We start from the raw sequence: 25365 nt of genomic DNA, 5'->3' as shown, positions 1-25365 counted from the left end.
CATTTCTTCTAGATTGGAGTTTTGATAACTTCCGGCCTAATGCAAACGGATACACCAAAAATAGCGGTTAATAATACATGGTAGTCATATACGTGAAACGCTATGAATGGCATTTTTCCCATCTGAAGTTTGCCTATTTTCAATTAAATGTATACTTAATTTTATAAGCAGTCTATAACCCAGAAAGCTGACAATACGTGTTCCATTCTTGTCGAAATTAATTGTTGTATACATTTAGAATGAATAGAGCGAGAAAAACTATAAATGTACCTATAAATGACAGATTCTATGTCTGCGTGGGTTATGGCAACACCAAATATGAATTATTCATCTATGTTACGTCGCGAAGATAGCCACATTATCATATATCCTGTACTGCGTTAAGAATGCCTTAAAGAAAAATATAATAGGCATCAATTTAGCAGAAATAACCTTAGATGAAATCAATATGATGCCTCTATAAGGGTTTACCATTGCATTGATCCACAATGACCGTTGGACGGCAATAATCCCAGCATTTATTGATAACGGAATTCTAACACTTTTGTTCTATGTTGTGTCTGTAAAAGTTGTATTGTGGCGTTGTTTGATATGTTGGGTTTTCACGACAGTTAATAATGCAACTGCAACTACAATGACAAACATATGCGTGCGTTGTCTTGTGGCATTGTTTGTCTTGTGGCATTGTTTGTCTTGTGGCATTGTTTGTCTTGTTGCGCTTTCAAGACAGTTAAATAATGAAACAGGAACCTCAATGACAAGCATCTTATTCTGCTGTCTTGTTGCGTTTTGTGTCTATTTGCAGTTTCCGGCTAAATAGAACACTAGTTATGACAGTGACGAGTACCTTGGACTATTTATTTTCGACGTTGTGTGTCTAATTGTGTTTGAATGACAGCATAACAATACAACAATTGCAATAAAATATTGAAACAAATGATACGGTAAAAGGGATCAAACACAAAAGATTAACAACGAGACACACCATTAGATTGGTTTGATCTAGGGTTATAGAACTATCTAATGAAGTCACATTATTTCACATTATAACTAAAAGTTATGCTTCAAATTATACTGCTAAACACTAGCGCCAATCATACAAGTTATGTCCCTGTGGAATTTGTCTGAAACTAATGGAAAATTGGAAGGGTTTCCTCTTCTTGTGATGGCGAATAAGCCTATAAATTGCCGAGCCTTCATTGGCGATAACAACGCCTTATTCACCTGTTCTATCTTTGTATCGAAAAGACGAAATAAATGTGCTGTGAATCATATTTATGGCATTAATTGCATCATGAAATATATGTTCACGACTGCAAAAATAAAATATTCAATACAAGGACAAGCCACAAACGACGGCCTGCCTTAAAGGACTGGCCTAGGAGCTCAAATTCTACGACGGCCCGGTCTTCCGGGACAAGGCCGGTAACTACAATTTTACGACTGTTCTGCCTTAAAGGACAAGGCCGGTACCTCTACTTCCACGACTGCCCTGCCTTCAGGGACAAGCCCGGTACCTCTAATTATACGACTGTCCTGCTTTCAGGGACAAGCATGGTAGGTCTTATTCTACGCCCTGCCTTAAAGAACAGCACAGTACCTCTAATTCTACGACTGCCCGGCCTTAAGGGACAAGACCGGTTACTCCTAAATCTACGACTGCCCTGCTTAAAGGGACAAGACTAAGGTCCAACGGACACTTAAACAATAGACATACAGCATTCGTAACAATAAAGCAAGATGACACACGCATCAACAGGGGCTCTCTTTGAATCATATTGGCAGTGTTTTCACGATTTTAATGCATATATTATGATACTAAATATACACTATGCTAAAACTTCTAATAACGGATTACAAATGTTGACCATTCTTCTTGCCCTTGCGTAAATTGAATTAAAAAGCTAAATGTTATACCGAATATGTTATAGTTTTATTTAAACGTAAATAGTTTAGTCTTATAAACCTTTTCACTTAAATATAAAGGAAATGTTTGGATTAAATTAGACAATAACAATCGGGATTAATAATGATACTGATTGCATTTTTTATAGTTTATACATGATGATTAAAGTGTCTATACATGAATGATTTAACAGTTATTCGAATTTGTTGTTTTTTAACCATTGTCTAATGAGGTAATGCCTTATATAGCCAAAATGGAGGATATCCTTTTTACATTGAGTTCAAGGGTAGGCCTAATGTCAGATGTTTTTGACTGATGTCTTTATATGCCTTCTAATATTGTACCTGCTGACAACTTAAAAGCTATACATAAATAGACAATTTACAAAAAGCCCTTCATTTTACAATCAATGGGTCATTTTCTGAAATAACTGATAGCATTCTGCCTAGAAAATGATATTTTTATTGGTAATGGTCACATCAGGAGGCTTAATTTATTTGTTATCACTGAATGCAAACTATAGGCCGCTATTTTTGTAGAATATGATTAAACTTGTTATTGAAATAAACCCACAACACATTTCCAGCAGTTGAAAAGACTCGTGGAGTATTTTAAATTCAAATCCTTTAAGATTTATAAGGGCATAGCTATAAAAAAACACAAACGTTATTATAGGTGAGTAATATTATTTTTTAATTAGTCATATATATCGCCCCCCCCCCTCCTGTTTCGAAATTAAAGTACTAAACGCTAAATTAGAAGAAACAAGAACTATCTTGAAAAAAGATACTCGGCCATAATAATACAGCGGTTGACTAGTGTTCGAAGGTGGTTAGAATTTTCGACTACACTAGAGACTGCTCCTTGTCAAATTATTCTCCGGTAATGGATTCTCATGCGATAATTACTCAGGGAATAGAAGAGCAATACAATACAGTAATTGACAAAAACGAAATAAATTTAATAGCATGCACACTTTTTCTGATACCGAACACGTTTTACGTGGAGACGCTTTGACTAAACTATGTCCAATACGGTTGAGGTCGAACTTGACCTATGATTAGGTGAGGTGAGCCAAATCAAGTCCGAAATTGTATCATATTTTAGGAGTCTTCTCGTTGTGTTTAGCCTTAAAATATCATTTGTCTAAATCTTCTGGGAAAATTGTTCGTGAAAAATAACTATCGTCATCCTTTATAAAACCGCAGATGCAAAAAGAACGTATTCGACAACTGTTCGATACACCTTTTTTTCATTCGACTTTCTTTAATTTGGCCAATAAGATAGCTAGATTCACATTACAATTTTAACAATGGCTAATGGGATTTCTGTTTATTGTACAATGACCAATGAAAGCTTCAATTATATTATGTTCGTCTCTTTTCATTTCACAGGAAGTCAGGGTGAATTAAATATGCATAATGCTAAAAACGTGTAGAAGTTTAATTTCCGTGTCAACAAACCGCATAGTAATTGATTCCTGAAAGCTACCAAATAAACAAAAATATTTACCAGCAATATGTCCAATAATAAATCCTAACGCGACTTTAAATGAAGTTGATCCTGTTTCGTTACACTTACCATACAAACATACAACCAGACGTAGTGTGTAACATAAACATACATTTTAGGTATTTTAATCTATAAAATTAATGAAATTCATGGTCGTTATATAATGAAGCAACGAAATAAAACATAAAAAATAATGAAAATATCTAATTTTAAAACACTTACTTTACAAAACAGTATTAAACCCACTGAAGTAGTGTTTGCAGCAATGTAGAATAATGAAAACAATAGCTTAAATGCAAATTGTCTCTATGATGATACCTTCACATATGAAAAAACTAAACACGTCTTTGCAAAGTTTAAAACCTAGAGTATACATTTACAATTATCTCAAATATCAGTTCTCCGAATACCCAATAAGCAATGCTGCATGCGAAATAAAATGCTTTTGAATCATACGAAGTAGCGCCTAAGATGCTTGCTTCAAATGTAATCTGCGGAAATATTCAATACGCACTCTTCTTTTTCTACATTCTTTACTATAAAGCGAAATAAAAGCTAATGTCCATTCATATCTTCGATTTCTTCAGTAGATGTACAGGCAATCTGTCGTGACAATTGTCCCTTAGCTTTTCCCGAATTGCTAGACCTCGTTGAGGTTGCCGATTTTGATTTTCCTGATATGTCCAACGGAATACTGCTGTAAAATCGGAACGGTTCGTTGCTGTTTCCTCTCGAGTCATTTTGATGGTGGCCATTTCCGTGGGACTGTTTGAAACATTCTTGTGAGGACAAATAACTTGTATAAATGCTTTCCGGAAGTTCATGTTAAACCATCCGTATGTGATAGGATTAAGGCAGGCGGAACACATCGCGACCAAGAGACAATATGCGTAGGCATGATTGAAATTCCAGTTTAAAAAGAAGTGGTAGTCATAATCTGCGAGCGTGTTCATAACTGTCAGTGGAAGCCAAGCTAATGCAAATGAAATCGCTATTCCTGTCAAGAGCAACATGTTACGCCGTTGCCGTTTGATTTCTCGTAACACCCTATCAGCTTCAACTTGTGTAATAGGGTTTTCACTTATCCTGCAGCGCAAGAACTGGCATATGCGACCATGTATGAGTGAAATTATAGTGAGAGGCACCACGTACTGTACAATAAGGACGAATGTCGTGTAAGTTTGCCTTAAAGCATCCGATGGCCAAACCTCCATGCAAATCTTGAAAAGTTCTGGACTCACTTGAGTGACTTCATGAAAAGCAAACATAGGGATACAAAACAGGATAGAGAACAACCAAATAAGAATAATGGTATAATGGACTGTTGTTCTGTTCGCATTTTCCCTTTGCGCACAAACAATGGCGGAATAGCGATCCACTGCAATAGCCACGATTGTAAATGTAGAAACATACACATCAATCGTCTGAACAGTTGAACTAATTCTGCACATGATGTCTCCTAAAATCCAGTTTTTGAGCGTCAGACGAAGCAAAGAGAATGGCATACACGCTACACACATTAAAATGCCACAGAAAGACAAATTTAGGATAAGTATATTACGAGGTTTTTGCAAATGCTTGAACTTGATAACAATGTAGCACACACACGAATTGCCAACGAGACCCAGCAACATTACTGTACAATAACAGGCCACTAAGAGGGCTTCTTGTGATGGCGAAAACCAGTGATCCCAAGTCTGAAATTCGTCCACGATTCCATTGCAGTCGCTTCTGTTAAAAGTTGAGTCCTGGCAAGGGTGAGTCCCAATGTGGCCAGTATTACTGTCATTGTTATTATTCAAATCTGGAACAGTATTGAATATCTGTAGAGAACGTATTCCAACGTCTAAGTTATTCGCATCCATGTTGTCACTGCTGTTTGAAACTGTTTGTTGATATTGAAGCTGTGACATCCTCCTGAAATGTTTTAAAAGCGGGTTATAAACATTTTGTGCTGCATGTAATGGTTAGGAGTTTTAGTGCCATAAAACTCTGAAAACTGTTTTTGTTTATTTTTAGCTCGTATATATTTGAAAATCATTAGAGTTATTGTCATAGACTGGGTACTGATGGCTTTGTCATCGGCATGCAAATAATTTAACTTTCCTGTAATGATACATCTGTTCAAGATACTCCAAAGAAAATGCTGCCAGAAACACCACGCAGGCCCTATGTTTGGCTTCTATATTTTTCGATATTTAAATAGTTTGATATAATGAAATGTGTTTTTAAGACACCGATGTTAACAAAGACGATACAATTTGTATTGTTAAACTTTTTTAATTTTCGTAAAGTTATTAAAACAACAACATATAGACACGGGGCTGATCAATTGCTCCATTTTGTTATTTAATTGAAGCGATGGTCATAATTGCACATGGTAACATTATCAATACTTACAACCCGCCAAATATATATAATCTCAATGTTTCAGCAAAATATTTTCTTTTAATACCTTCCGTTTGTTTGAAAACAATTAAGAAAATGCCATTTAGTTTATTGTAAGATGCCTAAACCGATGAAATTAAAATATAAGATGCATATATCGGTGAAAGTTCCCATGCTTTAATGTTTGATTTTCATTTGGAGAAACACAACAGTGAAATAGCAATCGCTCTTCTGCTGGAAAAGCATACATCAATGAAAAAGTATCTTCAGCCTTTTTGAAAATAAAATGCATATGTTTCCAGTGGGGAAAAGAAGAAGGAAGGTATTTATATCGATTGGGCGTAATTTATTAACATTATTAGGCAGGGTTTATGAGAATGGGACGTAAATCACTGAAAATTGGGTAATAATTGAAGCACAATGAGGCACAAAACACATCTTTCCCAGACCTATGGTACCAGCATTTGAAAATTATTTGTCATTACTCTCATAGTAAATCAGAAGCAAGACATTATTGCATTTTGCTCTTACTAAACTTACAGGAGATTCATAAAAAGAATACACGACAGCAAAACTATGTGCTTCATTAAAGAATGTAAGGTATGTCGACAGGAAAACATATTCATTGGGTACATGGTAATAGATATGTCTTAAATATAACTTATATAAGATGTATCTTCAGCAACCTTTATAATATAAAGTTAATTTCCAACTAGTCTTAAGCTAGCACAAGTTACCCCTAATTTCAAGAAAGACATAAGTGGGCAACTACGTTTTTAATTTGATAACATTTTTATTCCTTTCCTGGCAAGTTTCAGAAAAACATATAGATATCAAACAACTCTGTTTAGATTGTTGTAAAACTGGAAAAAAAAACATTGATGGATACACAGATGTATGTGCAGTTCTAATTGATGATCTCAAAAGGATTCGCATGCCTGCCCAAATGATCTCATCTTAATGCATATTGTCTCTCAGCCCCAGCATGTAGGAGTATGCAAAGCTATCTTACGAACAGAAAACAACTGGTCAATATTGGTCAGATTACCAGTGAGTGGGACTTCATCATGAAAGGCGTGCAACAAGGATTAATATAAGGGCCTCTAGTCTTCAACAATATTCTTAATGACAACTTCTATTTTATCAATAAGCCAGTCTTTATAAGTTTTCAAATGTCAATACTCTTTTTGTGCGTGATAAAATTTCTGATGCTGTTTATGCCATTCTTGAAGAATAACATAACATGTTATTAAACGGGATTACTTCTAATCAAATGCAGTTTAACATTGACAATCTTCAAGCAATTTCAGTTGGCTCAAAGTCTGTCATGGTATTGAAAGAAATCCTATGAAAAATAACGTTAGCAGTAAAATGGGTTAGAAAATCTCAAACGTGTAACTTTGAAAAGTTTTACAAATAGTTTAAGGGCTGAAACTCCTTGCATCGTCATCCGACCGATATTGAAAATTTTTGCCTTGAAAGATTTTGCCTGGAAATCACAACATTTGTCCAAGAATATTGTATCATAATCGTAAAAAATCAATAAAAAGAATCAGTTGCAAAAAAAACCGAGAGCAGTAAAAAGGTTTAGGAAACAATGAACGTGTATTTTTTTGAAAATAAACGTAAAAAAGTCTTGCTTTGCGAGGCATGTTCATGTAAGTTACATATATAGTGTTTTTAATAATTTCCTCGTCATTTTCTTTGCAGCCGAAAGTATGTTTGCAAATGACATAAACTGGCAAAATAAGGTTTTACTTTTTTGATAACTTGAAATGAGTGTATATTCTAAAAATGAATGTTCGTTTGTTATAAGACATAACATACACATGTTTTTTTTCTTTTCTATTAAATTGGTAAAGTTTCATTCATATATTTCCAACATCTGAGGAAATAATAATCAGATTTTAATTTCAGAGAGTATGTGCACACGACACTTTTCGTTGAAGTTTTGCTCGCTGTAGTAGTTGCACTATAAATAAGGGCTGTGAATAAAATAATAGCCACAACTGTTTATGATATTGTTGTTGATAGTTGTAACTGATCGGCGAAAGCTTTTAACAAATTGATAATGTTTGTGCATGATCTAAAATTCGATCCATATAATGTTCCTTATTGTTAACTTTTTTATTCTGATAACATGCCATTTTAAACCGATCGCCCTAATATTATAGTAAACATGTTGTATACATCGCTATATCGCTTGAAACATGAAATTAACGTTTTATCTCATGTAGCATTGTATTTATGTTTTATAACGTAATGACTTCTACCTGTTAAATTACTATAAAGGTTCCTGATATCACAGTGACCTTATACGGCGCAGGCTGTACGATGTTTCGATTATAAAATTACTGTCGCGCCTTTGGAATACATTTCTTCAACATACAAGCCATAAACATAAATATGTCCCAATTAACTACAGAATATTAAAATATTAGAACTCCTCGTGTGGTATTAATTGTTTAAAGTGATAGATCATGATTGACTATTATTATTTTTTTTATTTAACCATGTAGTGAACTCAAGAAAAAATTCAATTATATTTCGTTTTCCGACAACCAAACGACTTCGATATTCAACATTTGATGGACGAGTCTCCGATGTTACACTTGACAATGGTTTGTCAGTTTGTAGCAATGGCCAACGAGAAACGGGTGTGTGATCATAGTCCATTTTTACAATTTCTCTATTTATCTTATTTTTTAACTAAAAGCATGTCAGAATATATTAAATAATACAATTCGGAATTGCAGCAGCTCAGGTCGTACGCATTGACCAAGGTGACCACCACCAAAGCCTCGGCGCAGTGAAACGCCCTGTAATAAACACTGCCCCTAGTTATGATTATGCTTAAATACAATCAAGAAAAATAAACAAATTCTTACTGTTGCTCGGATTTTTGAGGAAAACATAAATAGCACTGCCAATACTTACAATGGAATGCTATCCACCGATCACATTGTCCAATATTCCATTGCAGAAGTGTCATATTAGAAACTGAAGCAAACTGAGATAAAAGCTCGGCAGAAGACACTTTTATAGGATTTTCGTCGCGTAGCAACTGGAGCTAACATTTATTGAAACATCGCAGCATGTTCACAATAACAGAAAATTAAATTAAAAGAATTCCGTTACAGATTGCACGGGCTATGCGAATTCCAAGAGTATGTGATTTCGAACTCTTATTATAAATCAACGGCAGCGGGGCATAGACATCGTAATGAATTAGTTTTATTCTCAGCAGGATGACCAGGTATTTTAATCATACTGTGTTTTGCTTGGATGAATCAAATCATACGAGAGGGTTTGGATATACGATCTTTCAAATTGATGAGATGCCTAAACACATGTTAAGAAATATGATACGTTCTCGATACCTGACAATCATAATGCTTAGAATAAGATAAGAAACGGTCAGCCCTGGTGCTAGCAAACGGAAATAGTTTTATAATTGTGTGCTGTTGCAATTAGTTAAATGTTTACATTTGCGGATATATACTGTATTGTGGCGGTGTGTGTCCTGTAACCTGTCCCATTTGTATTGCTACGGTGTATATCTATGTAAACTGTGACTGCTGTCTTGTGGCGGTGTGTGTCATGTAACCTGTACCTTCTGCCTTGCGGCGTTGTGTATCTATGTAAACTGTGCCTGCTGTCTAATGGCGTTGCGAGTCCTGTAACCTGTGCCTTCTGCCTCGCGGCGTTATGTATCTATGTTAACTGTGCCTGCTGTATTATGGCGTTGTGAGTCCTGAAACCTGTGCCTTCTGCCTCGTGGCGTTGTGTATCTATGTAAACTGTGCCTGTTTCTTATGGCGTTGTGTGTCCTGTGACCTGCGTCTACTGTCTGGCGGCGTTATGTATCTATGTAAACTGTGCCTGCTGTCTTATGGCGTTGTGAGTCCTGTAACCTGTGCATTCTGCCTCGCGGCGTTATGTATCTATGTAAACTGTGCCTGCTGTCTTGTGGCGTTGTGAGTCCTGTAACCTGTGCATTCTGCCTTGCGGCGTTGTGTATCTATAGATTATGGCGTTGTGAGTCCTGTAACCTGTGCATTCTGCCTTGCGGCGTTGTGTATCTATGTAAACTGTGCCTGCTGTCTTATGGTGTTATGTGTCCTGTGACCTGTGTCTTCTGTCTGGCGGCATTGTTTATCTAAGTAAACTGTGCCTGCTATTTTTTAGCGTTGTGCGTCCTGTAACCTGTACCTTTGTTCTTGCAGTGTTTTGTATCTATGTCAACTGTACCTGTTGTCTCATGACGTTGTGTGTCCTGTGCCCTGTGTTTAATGTCTGGCGGCGTTGTGTATCTATGTGACATGTATCTGCTGTATTGTGGCATTATCTATCATTATATATATATTTATTCAATTGTAAACTACTATCTTGCCTTGGAACAAACCTAGTAAAAAAAAACGTAGTCATGTATAATATATCGAAATGTAGTGTGCTGTCAGTAAAGGAATGTTTAATTATCCATCTATCCGTTAAAATAATTCTCAAAGGACATTTGTATCGTCAGAGCAAATCAGGCCTAATGGTCACTTTTTATTTTCTATTTAACGTCTGCACGTCCTTTGGGCAGAATGTCGTGTAGCAGATGCATATTGCAAAAAAAATTACTAATATAACTGTCTGTACTATGTACCTTTAATTTCCAATTTGTGTTTCCTGTCTTGATATTTGCTTCCTCGTGAAGCCCTGGGGAGAAACATAATCAAATCAGCAGGCGTTAAAGCACGGACATTTCAATTAAGCTTTGTTAACGTAACTTGCATTACTTGTTTTTCAATAATGATTCCATTGATCGAATCGTCCAGTAATTCTATTATTCTGTTATACGATCTCATGATTTCCATGTGTGTACAATTCCCTTAACGATTAAACACATATAAGAGAGGCCACAAAACACAACGTGTACGTGTACTGTACGTGTCATACTTCTACTACGTGCACTGTACGTGTTCTGTACGTGTCACACTTCTTGTACGTGAACTGTATGTGTCCAGCGACGTTTACGTGTACTGTTCGTGTCACAATTTTGTACGAATACTGTACGTGTCAAACCTCTACGTGTCCATGTACTGTATGTGTCACATTTCTTGCATGAATAATGGTTGTGTCGCGGAGCGTGTATGTGAATCATACGTGCCATTTACTTGTACGTATACTGTAAGTGTCATATGTATCACTCTAAGTGTACGTGTACTGTACATGTCACACTTCTTATTCGTGTATTGTTCGTGACTTTTTGTATGTGTACGGTACGTGTCACACAACGTGTACGTCGACTCTACGTTAACTTTTTTTACGTTTCCTGTTTGTGATAAAACATTATTTTTCTATAAAATCACACATGTCATTACAATTCACCATACACATACACTACGCGTACAAGTAGCGTTTAGCAATCTCTTCATTTTCCGTATCCTGTTCGCAGTCGTTGATTGTTTACTTAACTTTATTTCAGTACACTTGTCGGATCACAATTATAGATAATGGTAAAGGACTGCCCTTTCCATGCTATCTATCCGACATAGTTTCATAGTTTATTTCAGTCACATCAATACAACTATAATTAGACATTTCAATTTGAAACGAATAAAAAATATATTGCCACCCAAAATAAGAAACAAATAACTAAAACAATATAATGTATCCCCTTAAACGTTCCAAGCTAATCGATCTTAGTATTTGAGATGTTTAATGTGACAATTTTCATATCTTATAAATACTTATATCAATTAACACAATCATAACTCATGTAAGGGAATACATGTTCATGTGAACATACCGTTGGAGGCTGGTATATGTTGTCCCTGACATCTGTCTTTCATGCGGTAAAGCACAGACATCTCAATCAAGCTCAATCGAAACTTACATACTTGTCTTTCAATAATGACCCAATAGACCGAATGACACTGTAACTGTATATCTTATAGCAATGTTTTAAGAATTCTTAAATAGCTTGTCTAGGATCAAGGCGTTACTAACTTAACGAATTGCATTAAATATTGGTTTACATTGATCTAAGAACAATGTAGCTTGTATGACGTAACAAGCTCGGACACTTACTTTTTAAACATGCCATCATGAGCGAGTTATACAAGTTTTAACCTAACATAAGACTAATTGCATTCAGGTCAATGCAATTGTTTCTTCCGTCAATAAACGTGCGTTTCCATTCAGGTTTTTGCTACCTTCCGCCAGTAACTGGACATTGCATATCAACTGGCCATCCATCCCTCTGCTATGTAAGTGTGACTTTCTCATTAATTTTCCTACATCAATCGAAATTCACTCACAATTTGAATATAACATACCAATTAGAACATAGACGATATATGCGCCTAGAATACATTGAATGACAAATGTGAAATAAAATATGATCTTCCGCTGAAAGGAAAGATGAATCATTATTTTCGGAGATATGTATAGAAAGAAATTCGTTTAATGTCAAATTAATACCATCACGTCGCCATTTAATTTACTGCGTAAAGCGGCTTCAGATCAACAGTGTAAAATATGGATTAAAACATGTAAAGTAAATCGTTTGAAGCAGTAGAACCCGTACGGAAAGCCATCAAATATATTTGACACGTCAACCGAGAACATGAACGGTTTTGCTAGTAACGCTATGTGGAGGTTGTTCATCGAAAGCACCAATAGTTCTTCTATTTAAAATTTAAGCCTTATGATGAAGCACATCAGTCTGGCTTCGATGGCGAAAACGAGAAAAAGCTCCATCTCAAATTAATCGGCAAATGCAAACATCTTAAAGTGATCCAAAGTAAGTAACACGAGCCAGCTTCGTTTAAGAACAAATTATCGTTTATAAGTTAGGAGTTGAATTTCGACTGTTGCCGTCGGGTCGTTCGCGGGCAGGATGTCCGTGTCATTCGGTTGCCGAGTGCAGATGAGATAAGTGAGGCGTTCGACAGGTCGAAATGTTGGTGGTTACACCGCGTCTATGATGAGTGAATAAGAGGATACTGTCAAGACACATACATTGGGGTTTTATGTGACAGGGACACAAGGAAAAACTTACGCTTGGGAGAGGCCTGCAGGGTAAGTGCTTTGAAGGTTGTAGATACAGTGGATCGCAACAATATATTAACAGTGAAGCAAGCTAGCGTGCTGCCTGATGGTCCGTATTGTACATCGGTCGAAATTTCGCACTGTGCTGATACCATTTCTGGAAAAGACACACGGACATTTTCTCAGTAATTTAGGAATTTGGAACTAAACTGACTTACATTTCCACGCAAATATTTCATTGTGATGGATATACATAACCAACATTTGTGAACGTGTAATCAGTAAGGTTTAATACAAAACTGATTGATAATTACATTGAAACTATAACGTTAAAGTATAGGAGACAAATACGGACACAAATATAATACTTTTTTAACTAGTTTAAAAAGTAAACCTAATAAGGGGTTTTCAATGAACAAGATTCGTATAGAAATTGAAGCTAAGTTCTTGTGAATTTTTGTAGTATGTTCTGGAGCATTCTTATTTTGTATATAAGGGCAAAACGTATCCTTCTTGGTTTCAGCAGTGCACCTAAGATTTTGGACTCAATTATATCATTCTGTGACGATTAAATTGCAATAATTTTTGGGAATTACTTGGACAGAAATAGTGCTAATATTCTGTTTTTAGTAATTCAAGTTGATTTAATTATGTGGACATAAAATATACCTATGTATTTTACATATACCATTGATGTTGTTAAATTATTAGTAAGAAATGGTGTTGTTGTTTGAACCTGGCTGCTGGTTTCCCTTTCTCTGTTACGTTTTAAATCGTAATACAACTTTTCATATGACTCACTCTAGCATTGAAATAAAAGTTACTGAACAGATGCGTTACCAGCTGTCCTTACGGTGTCAACCAGTGATTGATGAACTATGATAATTACCTTATGGCAGCTAATGAAATAAGTGATATATTCCGTTTACAATAATATCGTTGTCATCTCAATGAATGAAAAGACACATCTTTTTTACATTGCAGAGCGATCAGTAACAATGGCAATTTGCATTTTCATCAATCGTCTGGTATTGTTTCGACTACTATTTGTCAAATGGCGTTATGGTAATGTACCGCACCCCTTCTACATTTTGTACTCATAAGTAAAACGCTATGCCACTACCCTATCCGTGCAAATAATACAGTATAATGTCTAGTAATGATATATTCATATCGTATCCGTCTTTTTATCCGCATAACGTCTGTCCTCATGAGATTTGGGAGGATGGAATAATCAAATCATCAGGCGTTAAAGCACGGCCCCTTAACCAAGCTGTTTTACCGCAGCTAACATTCATGGCATTGAATAATGGCTCCATCGATTCAATTACTCCGTGAATCTCTCTCTCTAACAGCGATTGTTTTAAGAATTTACGAATCTTGAATGTCTTCGAGATCAGCTTTTAAGGAGAAGGTCACATGTTTCATTTTATCGGATTGATCTTTCGTGCTACGCCTCATCATAATACACAGTGTCCTTATGCATTTTAAATCACGTGGTAGGGTAATGGAGGACAATATAACTATTAAAGCAATAAATTATCTGATAGAACTGATTAAATCTAGAAAGAGATTAACCATAATTAGTGGTCAACATTACAGTTTGTCCAATAAGAAAGCAATATACTTCAATTTGCCAATACATTTATTTCAGTAAATCAGTAGTCATTGATTGTAGGCAGGTGAAGCGGTAGATATAAACAATGTAAGTGGGTAGCTGACACAATATTATGTAGACAACTACACAGTTAAAGAGTGTTTGAATACTCTTTTACAAATCAAATGGTAATGCGACTGCTTTACATCAACACTTTTAAATTCGCCAGATTTAAAAGTTCAGTGTTAACGCTTACCCTTAAGATAACACATTGGCACAAGGGAAATATTGCTTTAATTTCCCATTCCATAAAGCTACCTTTGGTCATGATTGATTTTCCGTTTAGCGTCATCTGGCTAACATATTTTGGAATAAAACCCCGAAATATTATTTTCTAAATTTAAGCTAGGGCAAAGGGACTTTCATTTATAAAGCTTATGTAATAAAAACAAAACAATGAAACAGTAAATTACGAGAAAACAAAGTCGACCAGTTATTTACAAATATGTTTAATAGTTGTTTTGATAGAACATAAACCTCTTTTGTCTGGTCTGAGATCTGAGATCTTTTCCGTCTTATTTTCCCTAATGATGTCTTTCATCATAAGACCCTTGGGGATGACATACTATTGTCAGCAAGCGACGAACCACGTAAGCAACAATCATGCTGCTTCAATGCAACATAAAGTACCGATCTTTACAATATGGATGACTAAATCGAATTTCGCAATTCTAACAGCAATGTTTTAACACTTACCGATGAAATCCACAAGGCCAAGCCCGGAAGTCAAACAAATCTAGATGACCCTGTGTATTATTGGGCATCTATTTAAGCGTCGCCTGTTGTTAATCGTCCGTCGTGAATAATGCCTGACCAAGAACTATATTTAACTTGCACATAAAAAAGGTAAAACTTAGACCAACTTCAGTACTCTAAAGATGGAATATACCGAGGAAAAACTGGTTTGCACATTGAATATAAGTTGAAAGCATGATCCTATGATTCTCCAAATGGGCCATTTCAGAAAGTGTGATCATCATTTAAGTATCTCAAATTGGACAGCGACACTTGGTAGCTAGAATATTATTTTAGTAGACAAAATTTGCCAATAGGGCACTTTTGTTTCTGTAAATGACCATTTAGGTAAAACAATGGCAAATTTGAGTAGGTACAGGAAACTGATGTTCCCAATATTAACATATGTTCATTTTATCGGTGTCCTTGAAGTTAAATATTAACTGAACCGGCTCAACAAAGTAGAAGTTTTGAGCCATTTATTTGCTGTTGAAGTAAGAACCCTGATACGTCAATTATCATTCTTCTTTCCTGTTGTTTAAACACCTTGACGATAGCGCTTTACAAGAAGTCATATTGATACTATGTGAAACCCTTGACAACTCAAAAACATATATTCACCTTATGCAAAATAAGGTAATAAATCTATAACATGTTCGTCTCTTTATTCTAAGAATGTGTTTGAGAAGGCTTTAACTGAACGTTCCATCAATTACAGCTCCATCCATTTGTCATGGCTAGCTTTTTTAATCTGAATTGACGAATGTGCTGTTAAAACAATTGACTATTTCTCAAGAAATGTAATTTGCGTCGCATTTAAATATGTTTATGTCATGCGACCGAATAAAATGTTATTGTACTTTATAGAATCCAGATGTGTTTGATTGTCACATAGTCTTGGTCTGATCCAATAGAAAATATGTTAAGATTTGGTTCAATTAGCTGTTTTAATTAAAAATGATGAGTTTTGTTATATAAGGTTTTATGATAAAAAATATTTTGTTTTCTGAAAATGTTTCGATTATTTCAATTTACATTTTTTAACTAAATACAAACCAAATATAGCGTAGAGTGTGATGAGGACCCAGTCGAATAGCTACTTGACAGATGGAGGATTTATTTATTTATTTATTCTTTATGGAATTACATACAAAATTCCTATATGCAATAATCTTACCATTTACCCAAGTAAGTTGATCTTTATGTTCAACACTTTTGTAGTTCAAAGATTATATAAAAACTCCACACGTTTCATTCAAGTTTCATTTACAAGCATCCTAAACTGTTCAAGTTCAGATGTGAAATATATAAGTTCACTAAAATTGTTATGCTTATATACCACACAACCTCATATTTTCATGTATTGACGATTTCAATTTCATTAAACCTCTTGAAAAACTGTTCAGGTTCCGATAAAAATTGAATTCATTCCACGGAACTACGGATCATTATCATAATCAGTACAGTAGACATCACTTTTTCTTCAAAGCTATAGATATATTCTTCCGAGACAGACGGCGAGTATAGCTATTTAAAGTCCCAATTGCTGAAGTTGATAAGTAATGGCCTTAGCGTTCTTTCGCCAGTTTTTAGCTGCTCAACATTAAATCATTACACTTATATCAAAAACACAGAAACACAAAAATAGTAAGTTACTAGGACTTTTAATATTCATCTTACCATGATTAAAACAACAATTAAGGTGCAGTTTAAGCACAACATGCCCATTCCGTTGAAAACAAAAACAGTCCCATTTACAAATAAATGAATGAACAGTTAAATTTCTCTGACCTGTTGAACCTTCAAAATACTTTCACAAACCAAAAAAATATGTTGTACTCATGCGCGGAGTGCCATGTCAATGCTCTTCATTTGCAATATACGAAATTCATTGTTAAAGTGTCTCTTTATCATACGTTCGTTCCGTGTCCGTCCAATTTATCCGACTTTATATTTTCTCGACAAACCTTGGTGGATGAAATAATTAAACAATCAGGCGTTGAAGCATGGACATCTCAGTTACGCTGTTTCAATGTAACACATATTTGCTTTTCAATAATGACTCCAACGATAGAATTATCCAAAAAGTATGCATAGCAATAGGTCAATTTTGTTTGACCATAACGAATACCATGCTGGTAAAGTAAATGGATTGAATTATAACTCCGTGTAATATTTTACTGAATATTATTGGTTACAGAACATAGTGCTTTATTGTGCTTATTAGTGCATATTGCATTTGCTGAAACAAGCCACTCAACCTTTTTATACTTATACTACCTCATAGGCTACGACAAATGGCAATTATTAGCAATGTGTTTTCAAAGGCCGACCAAGACAGCATGAATCGCTGGAAATGGTCTCCATATGAATCTAAAGTTCTTTTATAATGCTGGCATCCTAGAAATCTCGAAACCGTTGACCCTTAAAAGTGCGAGAATTGTTAGCAAACTCCCAGTTAATCGCGATGGTCTGTTTGTATCCAAATTTCTGGATCGAAATTATGATAATTATTTTAGAAAACGCTGATAAGTGTTACGGCCGAGCCTATTGCGAATCATAGATGCTTGAACAAGATATTATTGTCACCGTAAGGGCGCCGTTACGTTTAAAAACGAGTCATTGCCTTGCCATTCTCGCTATTGGTGCAAATAGTATCCACACCAGTCAATATGGCAGTACAGTCATATCGTGATGTATTGTGACTGTTTCTATTTTAATCTTTGTTATCTACACCGGTGTCTATGATATATTAACCGTTTCTCTCGCTAAGGTTTAACTCGACTAACTTGACAAAATCATACTTGTAAAACGAGTTCATTTTCTGTAAAGGTCCATTTACATTATATAAATATAATGTCTGTGTCTCCCATGGCATTTAGCTTTATGCAAATCAAGGTTATAAACCTATAACGTGTTCATTTCTGAGATCGAGCTAAATGGATTGTTGCATTCATGGCGCAATGGTTATTTTATTAACAAGAGAACATTATTTAAGACTATACACTGATAATAACTAATTAAGTCGAGATATCTGCCCAAATCACATACCAAAGATGCTGTGCCTGCAAGGCAAATGTTAATCAATTCTTCCGGCAAAATATACAGAGCGCTGATATCATGCAAGTAGGCGTCTCATTAACCCAGTGGAACGAACCTGTAATTGACAAACACCTATGTAAAGCGGACAGTCACTCAATGAATTTAATATTAATTCACATTAAACATAAATTTTACACTATGTGTATAGATAAATCAAACCAATGACGATAAGAAACTGTTATGTCTGTATGTTTCTTTGTTTGTTTGATTGATTGATTGTTGTTTGTTATATCCATAAGATATTCTAGGTTATAAAGTTGTATTCACCATATCATGTCTGAATAGCAATTTCATACTACTTTCATACATTATTGATGAAAACATATCCACACGCTCCGAAAGGGACTCGTTTACGTTTTATAGGTAAAAAACGAGAAGACATTTATTTCGTTCGGAACGGGTGCAACATATTTACATAAGAGCTGGATGTTGTTATTTAAAAACAAAATGACGGGAAATACTCATCTTGCCCGAAAAGCGTTTGCAACACTATTCAAAATTGAATATAAGCAATGGCTGATGCTTGTTAATAACAATGCATAAATCATCTCACTTTTAGTGAAGTTTAAAAATATTACCTATTACAACAGTTTTTATGGAAATAAAATAACAAAAGTGTGATGAAATTGCCTGCTCAGCCCTAAAAATATGCGGTTCAGTACCCATACACTATGTACCCCTAGTGTACACTTGCTGTTCTGACCGTTCTTGAATGGTAACCCCAACAATTATCGATAAAGTGATTTGTATGTGAACGCTGTCGTGTTGTTTGGTGACATTAATGGTCTTCTATGTTGTGTAATTGTTTAAGTGTTTCTATCCAGGTCATTACCTTGTGCCTCGATACAGGTCTTCAATAGAATAATAGACTACTTGGTTTAATCCTTTAGTTTATACTGTTTTTTTTGAAAGCTGTGAATGAATATTAACGGGGGATAGTGATGGGTTATCTGCTAAATATAAACACTGTGGGTGTTACAACTAGTAATACAACATTGGTTGAACATCCGTTATTTCTTCCACCCCGGAAAAAAAGATTCAAATATTTGGTCATGATGGAAATCCCTATCTTGCCTATGGGCAAATATAAAAAAGAACTATGAAAAAAAAAAATGAATTAAATTACATTTTTACTATATTTTGTTTAACTGAGATTGGAGAAATAACTTCTACCATGGCCGCTCGTGTAAGCTACGTAATTTCGGATAACCGAGTTCCGCGAACACACTACGCTCGGGTTGGGATTAACCTATCTTACACTTTTTCGGCCATGGCAGATACTGACAGTCTTCATTGCGGAACGTTTTATGATAAACCAGTAATCGGGATTGAATTAAAGATGTTACAAATACTGCATTGCATATTTTACGGGAAATAAATGGTTCGGAGTCCTCACTTTTCCTCGTATTTTATAAATATGGCATCGAACACATATTGTAATGTCCTAGCAGGAGTCAGGGCTCGACGAAATGATTATAAAAATACATGTGTAGGAAGGGGGAGCACGTGACTTGTCATGGTTAGAAATAGTACCAAGGAACGGTAGTTATATTCATTCAAAAAATGGTGTTCTTATTTCAGGCAGCAAACCATTAACGAGAAGTCTTAAAACGCACTATTCAGAGTGGAAGATATTGCTCTGTATTTATTCCGTATAGCACTTACAAGGACGACCGTAAACATCCTCGACATGTCAACGCAGAACAGGAGTGGTAGCGCTGGCGAAAATCAGTTAATTATGTCGTTTAATATGCTATATATAGGATCGCACTCTAGTCGTAATATGAAATACAGTAATTAGTAATTGCGCTTATTTATATATTTCTTGGAAGAAATGAATACAATTATGTTCGATATGATTTAAGATTAGTCGTATGCATTTTTCCGATAATAACCATATAAGGTTTTGACAATTAAAATATATCGGTAGATTTTACTGGCTAACTTATACAACCTTGACTACGGCACCAAGAATAAAACAAATTTTCAATTGCAAAGGCATAAATCGATATCGAATTCTTAAACATTTGAACAATATATCTGAGTGTTCAAAATAAGATCAATAAAGGGGTCTGGAAAAACTACGTGTACTGGTTAGTGTAAGTATCCGTACAAGTAAAAGCTGATGTTGGCCTTATATATCTCTTGCCTCGTGTACCGGTAGGATAACCGCAGAAAACTATTTTCTCGTGATTTAAATAAAATCATTGTCCACCTGTCTATGCCGTTCTCCTTGCACGAGCGTTCTCAAACCTGTAGGATGTAGATCGCAATTTAACATCGACTACACGCATTACTGTTCACATCAAATATACCTGGTTGACGTAACATACATACCTGTACAAGTAGTATTATGTAACCCCTATATTCACAATGAAACACAAACACCTTCATAAAATACAATGAAAATTACAGGGACATGCCCAGTAGTCAAGAACTCAAACATTAAACCTGTTTAAGGGCACAAGGTACAGGCCCAAACGACATTGTGCTGTAGAAAGAAACGAAATCAAACAAAAATGAAACAGATTAGTGTATGATTATTGTAGATTTAGAAAAACAAACGTGGGCTTTGAAATCAAACACATTTACTCGTACTAATTAGTTCAAATGAAAAAAGCTACAGCTGCAGACTCTCTTTCACTAAATAATGACATGCAGGAGTGATGGGTAATAAGCATTGGCTTTTGTAGTACCAATATCTCAAATGTTATTTCAGAACTTTTTATTAACCTATTAAACGACGTATCTGTTATTTAAAAATTGAAAACGACTGCCAACTAACAGCTTTTAAAGGATCGATTCGATTGTCGTTGAAGTGTATATTGCATAAATAATTATGATTCTTAAAAGTAAAGTCAAGCTTAACTGCTAATTTGAAATTATTACACGATCTACTTGCAGCGTAGTTAAACTATTTAGATTTCTGACATTGTAAACCGTTAATATATATCCGAGGTTGCGCCGAGGATTTCCGAATGAAGTAACACCAGACCGCCGAAAATATTGTCTGCTACGCTTCTCTATAAATAAATTATGACGTCATGTTTTAAAGATATATTCACAATAACGGAAAAACCTGTTAAAAAATATACATTCAAAAGTGTTTTTTTGTTATTTTGTGCGTGGTTAAGGAACGACAAACATTTATTTTCTTCCTGCACAATGTTCTTGTGTATCGAAAAAAAACTTCATGCACTTTTTGACAAAAACTATCATGTGTAATAAATTAAACGAATTTTATACGAATTTTATTAATAACTCGGTCGTCCATGTCGAAAAAGAAAACAAGGCGTTTCATAAAGGTTGTCCCCTCCAGGGTGCGCCAATAATAGTGTGACAGTCTATAAAATAATTGGTCGACAGGAATTACCTTCCATTTTGAAAAATGTGCTTCATTAGTCCCAGGGAAATTATGGCGGGCTAACAATGGTAGAAAAAGCTAGCAGCTACAAATAACCAGTACTATTTTTCTGATTTGTTTTGCTTGTCTTTTCTTAAACCGCTATGAGATGCTTCGAAAAAATAATATCAAAAAAATATATGATCTATGAAGCAATAAATCTGATAAGGCATTTCAACAAAGATTTGAGTCATTCTGTCTTTATGTTTCTCCAATATATGGCTGCATTTTTACCATACCTCGTTTTGCATCCCTCTTGTAACTTAAACAATTGATGCCGACACGAGGTCATGTACTTTCCATTACCAAGAATATATGGAAAAGGGTACTTTTAAGCTAAATGCCTCGTAGTCGTAATCATGACAAAAGGCATCATATAAACCGATACAGAAGATGGCTTCCACATACTGCAATCGGAAGAATGCCGACTCCAAAGAGAGTCTCATGCTCTTTTCGCAATGTCTACGTACCGTTTGCAGCACAGGAACAGTGCCCAATGAGCTTCTGCTATTAATTTCAACATTGATTTATAATGATAGTTTAATGTTCAAGTGGTCTTTATTGCCTGGCTACGTCTCCCGCTAAGTGGCTTTGGTTCTTCAATTTCGTAGTTAAATATTTCGCTAGTGGTATTTTCTCTGTAGTATTTGTGTAAATAATATGAAAAATCCAATTTAACATTCTAAATTACCACTTACAAGAAACCTCTCAATTACAATCATACAAACATACCACGAACTTGATACTTTGACTTGTTCAGAAATAGTCCGTTGAATTATGTGGGATGAAATTATCATGTTTACGCTCTCTTTATTCGTCCGTGAAAATGTCAGTCACAAGAACGCAAATTAAAAATCTGTTTATTAGGTATTCATTACTTGTTATTCTTACAATACTACTTATTGCCATTGACGAATTGTTATGAAATAACAAGGTGTATTTTATTTAAAAATAGTTACTACGTCAATAATCTTAATAAAGGGAGTTAGTATGGTAAAAACATATACGTAAATGAATGAAAAGCATGTGTTTTCACAAACGTCTTATGATAAGACAAATTTTCTACCACTAAGCCTGCAGAAAGAAGTCAGTTAAACAACTGAAACCAGGTAGACAAGCCCATCTATCTCATATTTAAACAAGATCTTGTATAAGGCCTTACTAATCAAAGCCATCCAAATCAACATGATTGACACTGTCAGAAATCTAAACAGTTTAACTACGCTGCAAGCAGATTGCGTAGTAATTTCAATTGAAATTAAGCAGGAAAACTAAATGACTGAACTCCATCATAATTATTTATGCAATATACACTTCAATGATAATCAATATATATACTTAGTAATACACAACACATGTTAAAACACTTCAATTTATTAATACAATTATTTAAAATTTTACGAACTACTTCTACTGATGTACCGGCAAACATCCGAGGTTGTTTTCGATAGAAAATGGCCGTGGTGGTCCGGATGGTCTTGATTATATCGTTGACCTCACGGCAGTTACTCACCTTTGAAAATATGTTTTAAAACTTCAATCCTTGCTTATTCTTAAAAAAATTCCCAACAACAGGCGATGGCAGACAAAATGCAAATGAAAGGTAAAAATAGCAAAAGCCAAGACTTGATTCTATCTTAAATAGAGGCTAATGTAGTTTTATAGTGGATCATACATTTTACTGTAAATATTAGTTGGATGAAACTTTAAATAATTTTTGTATTGTATCGCCGTTTTCACAAAATGCATCATACTGTTGAAAAACATGCAATCTCCAATATGATAACAGATAAATAAGTTAACAGTTATACCATATTAACGAAAAGGCTTTATTCATTATTCAGGAATAAAGATTACCTGCGTATCTGCAATAACTTGAAGATTGCATGAAATAAATTATACGTATCCCATTATACACATTGACTGGACGAGAGTAGTCACGTGGTATTTGTAACAAAAGATAAAACGTATCGCAATATATCGTGACCCGAATCTAGCGTGTCGCATTATACAGCGCAATCCCTTTTATTTTTGCGTATCATTACAACCTTAATTCTATAAATTGACAGGATAAGTGCCGTCTCGTGGGGTTTAATTGGAACAGATAAAATACTATTTAAAAATAGCTATATGTTAAAAAAGCTAATTTAACTCATTCATGACGCCCTTTAATGCATTGCGACAATGGTCCTATTGATTCTTGCTTTATAATTGCAAAAAAGCTGCTCGGTGTATGGTGTATTTCGACAACTAAAGGGCCACTGAAATGTTCTCAATGCTATTATGCAGTTGAATGAACATGTGCACTAAAATATGCCCATATATGAATGGGAGATGGCAACTTTCAACTACATATCCTTTTTTACGTCGCGACAATGGCCACATTACCACATATCCAGTTCCGTGCTAACAATGCCTTCAAGAAATTGTAAATGACATCAATTTAGCAGAAATAACCTTAAAAAATGAATAAGACGCTACCATCTTAGGGGTGTTGCCTTTCTATGGATGTTTGAAACGAATGACCGTTCCATGGCAGTACTCCAAAACATTTATCGATATCGAAATTCTAAAACTTATGTACAATGTTTAATTTGTTGTCTTGTGGCGTTGTCCGTCTCGATGCCCTTTATTTAATGCTCAATAATGCAACATCAACTAAAGTGACGATCATCACAGGTAAATTAAGGCTAACAGTTGCTCATGGTAGCTTATACCAAAGTCACAATTGGCTTTCGATGGGTTTACGAATCGGTTGCAACGGATTTATAGATATTTTTTCGACATGATTTTCGTGGGACTTCATGCATACTCGAATCCCGTATTTTACTAGTTTAATAGCCAATCAAAACGGCAGAAACTCGTTTTGGCCGACTTTGGCCGATATTTGGCGTATAATGTCGACACTTGTCAAGTATAATTGCTGCGACCCGGCATCACGTCAAAAACGCAATGTTTAATTATTAAATTAGTATATCACGTCTGTAGTCTATCAATAGCCTATCTATTAATTTGAAGAACTCGCCATTGAACGCCTTTTGGGCGACGTTCAGTGTGTCCTGAAGTAAACACGTTTCTTTCACCTCCTGCCTCGCCGACTCGTCTTTCCGGGCCGCGGGCACCTGCTAATTTGCATCATCCAATTTGTCCAATTCGAGGCTCCGAGGGTCGGCGTAGCGTATGCATACCTCGTTGTGGAGTGCGAGGCGGTGATGTATGTGGCAATCTGTGGAATTACTGGCACGGTGGTGAAAAGGCAGCGGAACCGCATCGCCATCACTCCATAGGCGTTCTTTACCACACGGCTGTCCTGTGAAGTGCGTTAGTTGCACACGCGCAACTCCATTTCAATGTATCGCTTGCGTGGCTTCATGCGGCAGAGGCGGGGGGAATGCATCGTCACCAATCAGGAAGTATCCAGTGATTCGTTGTTGTTGGGTAGGCAACCAACCCTATGGTCCTGTGGGAGGGTGAATGTTCAAGCTGGAACCTGTTAAGATTCCACTCTCCGAATTAGACGCGAGGAAACCCATAATATTCCACATGAACTTAAAGCGGGCTACCACGACAACAAGGATCACGATGTAAAATAATCCTTTGTAGATTTAGTACAAAGGTACA

The 25365-nt window shown here is 35.4% G+C and overlaps 1 protein-coding gene across 1 annotated transcript; it reads right to left on the bottom strand.

Moving 5' to 3' along the window:
- Window positions 1-3973: 3973 nt before the first annotated feature.
- LOC128210846 (neuropeptide Y receptor type 6-like) lies at window positions 3974-8797 on the bottom strand. Its single transcript, XM_052915202.1, is given in 3 exon segments — window positions 3974-4161; window positions 4164-5335; window positions 8744-8797. Coding segments are annotated over 2 exon segments (1356 nt in total). The 5' UTR covers window positions 5332-5335; window positions 8744-8797.
- Window positions 8798-25365: the final 16568 nt, after the last annotated feature.

Source organism: Mya arenaria, chromosome 12 (assembly GCF_026914265.1).
Source record: "Mya arenaria isolate MELC-2E11 chromosome 12, ASM2691426v1".
NCBI lineage: Eukaryota > Metazoa > Mollusca > Bivalvia > Myida > Myidae > Mya > Mya arenaria.
The sequence above is the reverse complement of the archived record's forward strand: the minus strand, read 5'-3'. Positions and strand labels throughout refer to the sequence as shown.